The 2,486-nt window shown below is 39.6% G+C and overlaps 1 protein-coding gene across 1 annotated transcript; it reads right to left on the reverse strand.

The window, feature by feature from the left end:
• Nucleotides 1–910: 910 nt before the first annotated feature.
• Nucleotides 911–2,233, reverse strand: LOC149389128 (SWIB/MDM2 domain superfamily protein). The gene is made up of 2 exons (XM_089621594.1): nucleotides 1,791–2,233; nucleotides 911–1,303 (listed from the first exon to the last, which is right to left on the reverse strand). The coding sequence occupies exons 1-2, from the start codon at nucleotides 2,082–2,084 to the stop codon at nucleotides 1,187–1,189; spliced, it is 411 nt and encodes a 136-aa protein (XP_089477720.1). The 5' UTR covers nucleotides 2,085–2,233; the 3' UTR covers nucleotides 911–1,186.
• Nucleotides 2,234–2,486: the final 253 nt, after the last annotated feature.

Here is a 2,486-nt window from a genome sequence, read left to right on the forward strand (position 1 = left end):
GTGTTTCTGGTTCCTTTACAAGACCTTTATTTAACGGAAAACAAATGCACATCAATCGCCACAGGCATAGTCCTTCATGAAAGATTGGGTTTGCAGTGCAAGAGACGTTGCTCCAACACTGTCACAACACTGACCATTCTCTCCATCTTCTTTGATTCTCATCTCTAGCGGGAAACTTCTTAGCCATATGTGTTGAGCAATGGCTTATGCGACCGCCATGAAGTCAGCTTCACGGCTAGATCAAGCTACAACATTTAATTGATGAGGTCACTGTCAAGGACTACACATTAACATGTGATTTTAAACGCCAGCTCTCTATGAAGATGAGAAAATTGAGGTGCCTCGGGATTTGTTGACTATTAAAGTAAAGAGTAGGTCGCGCGAGAATTAAGTATTGAAGAGCTCCAAATGTTTTTCTATCTAAATCAAATTGTCAATCAAGACACCTCTTCACGAGATAATTTCTTGATCTTGCACATAGGTAAAGTGCTCGGATTTGATGTGAGGATATTATTGTTCGTTAACAACCCGGCTGCGTACTTGCGCCGAGCAAGGCGAAAGCCATTTTCTCTCTTGGTTGCTTCAAATCCAAGAAAGAAACACAAAGCCAAAATTGTCAGTTCACTGTTAAGATATTCATGATTTGAACTCCATCACCCTTTGTTTTGTATTCATGAAACTTACTAGTCATGTCCAATTTCCAAAAGTGAATGTTTAAAACCTAATTTCCAAAAAAAAATAATAATAAAAAAAAAATAAAAAAATTGCTGATATATCTGTCAACATTAGTATAATATTTTTTTTGGGTAGTATTCCATTGATTATTGTTAATCTAACCTCATTATAGAACTTTAAAGCCCTACAAATGAGAGCGACTCGAAATCAGTTAGAAAAAGGATACAAAAAAACATGAACATGAGCAAAAACTATATAACAGAAGATGAACAATGCAAAATTCCAGATTTTAGACAACACGCAAAACACATCATTCATTGAAGATATCACCTAATAGCTTACCACATTATATAGAACATTCTGATACAAAACCTCTTCAAGATCTAGTTCTATAGGAAATACTACAACTAATAATACCACTTCTAAGATTCAAAATGAAGTCCACCCCCAAAAAAAAAGCTACACAGATACTTATCAGAATCCATAACCGCCGTCTCTCCCGAGTCATCCATCAAAGGAAGTGAGGGGTAATCAACCCTGCAATTTCAAGGAATCCGACACGGTCTTTCCCTTGGAATATCTTCTTCAGCTTCTCGTCGCACACGATGATCTTTTTGTTTTCAGGGTCCTGCAGAGATATATTAATACACATTTTAGTATTATAATGCAACTCAGCATCTGAAAATAAACTTGGACCATTTCAGGCCATCCCGTGAAAGAAACCACCGAAAAAAAAATAGCATTATTTCAACATCCGAGTGAAAAAAAGAAACTACGAACAGTTTACACAAGCCAGCCCTGAATCCCAAAATGTAACCAAAATCATAATATACATTACAAACAAATGATAAACACCGAACAAGAATTATAACGTTCTATTCTCGATAAGCCGCAACCTAAACAGCAAAACCTCAGACAATGAATTTGTCAATGTCGTATAACCTAATCCAGAAAAGAAATAAGCTTGAAACAATATTGAACCGCATGAAAAAGAAACAAACTTTAGTCTTATCCAAACACAAAACATGGGGAAAAAAGACTCAAAACCCACAAACGAAGAAAACCCCATTTTAGAATGCACAAAAGGGGTTTTCTAATTGGAAAAAGAAAAAGACCTGAAGATTGTTGCCCTTAATGTGGGCCCAGATGGCCTTGAGGGCCTGGGTGCGAGAAATCTCGGGAACACCGACGAGGTTTGCCATCTCCGGCGAGACAGGGCGGGGCTTCATAATTCCCCTCGGCTCTCCCTTGCGCGGCGACGCCGCAGCCTGCTTCGACGCGGCGGCGCGGGTGACTGTGCGAACCACGCGCACGTGCGTGGCGGCGGAGCGAGAGAGGGGGACGGAGGAGAACGACGGAGTTTCGCCGGAGAGAAAGGTCGAGGAGATAAAGCTTGCAGAGAGCGCCATGTCTTCGAAAGTTTGAAACTGCTTTGGTCCCTCGAGACGAGAAGATAACGTCTCTGTGACTTTGGGAGTGTGTCTGTGTCTGAATCAGAAAAGAGGGGAAGCGAGTGAATATGTGTGTGTGTGAGACAAAGGATTTTTGAAACCCGCTTAAAAACTTGTACTGTTTCTTATTTGTTTTTTTTATATATATATTTTATGTTTTTTGGGAAAATAAAGTTCGTAAGTACTAAAATGCCCTCTACCCTCGTTGTTCTCTTCGTATGCTTTTCGGGATAACTATGGAAATAAAGAATGATGAAAAGCTTTGGGCAGACAATTGGATTTTTGTGGCTTTGGGCTATGAATAAGTGCGTATTCGTTTGCTTGCAGATTTTCACTCTGGATCATACCATATCCAAAGCC

The sequence above is a fragment of the Urtica dioica genome, chromosome 8 (assembly GCF_054948205.1).
Source record: "Urtica dioica subsp. dioica isolate 48M chromosome 8, U.dioica_male_clone48M_v1_H2, whole genome shotgun sequence".
NCBI classification, from domain to species: domain Eukaryota; kingdom Viridiplantae; phylum Streptophyta; class Magnoliopsida; order Rosales; family Urticaceae; genus Urtica; species Urtica dioica.

Excerpts from the sequence above, each read along its gene's own strand:
- LOC149389128 (XM_089621594.1), bottom strand. The coding sequence starts at position 2,084 with ATGGCGCTCTCTGCAAGCTTTATCTCCTCGACCTTTCTCTCCGGCGAA. Across the intron at positions 1,304-1,790 it reads TTAAGGGCAACAATCTTCAG|GACCCTGAAAACAAAAAGAT; the intron begins GTCTTTTTCTTT and ends ATATCTCTGCAG.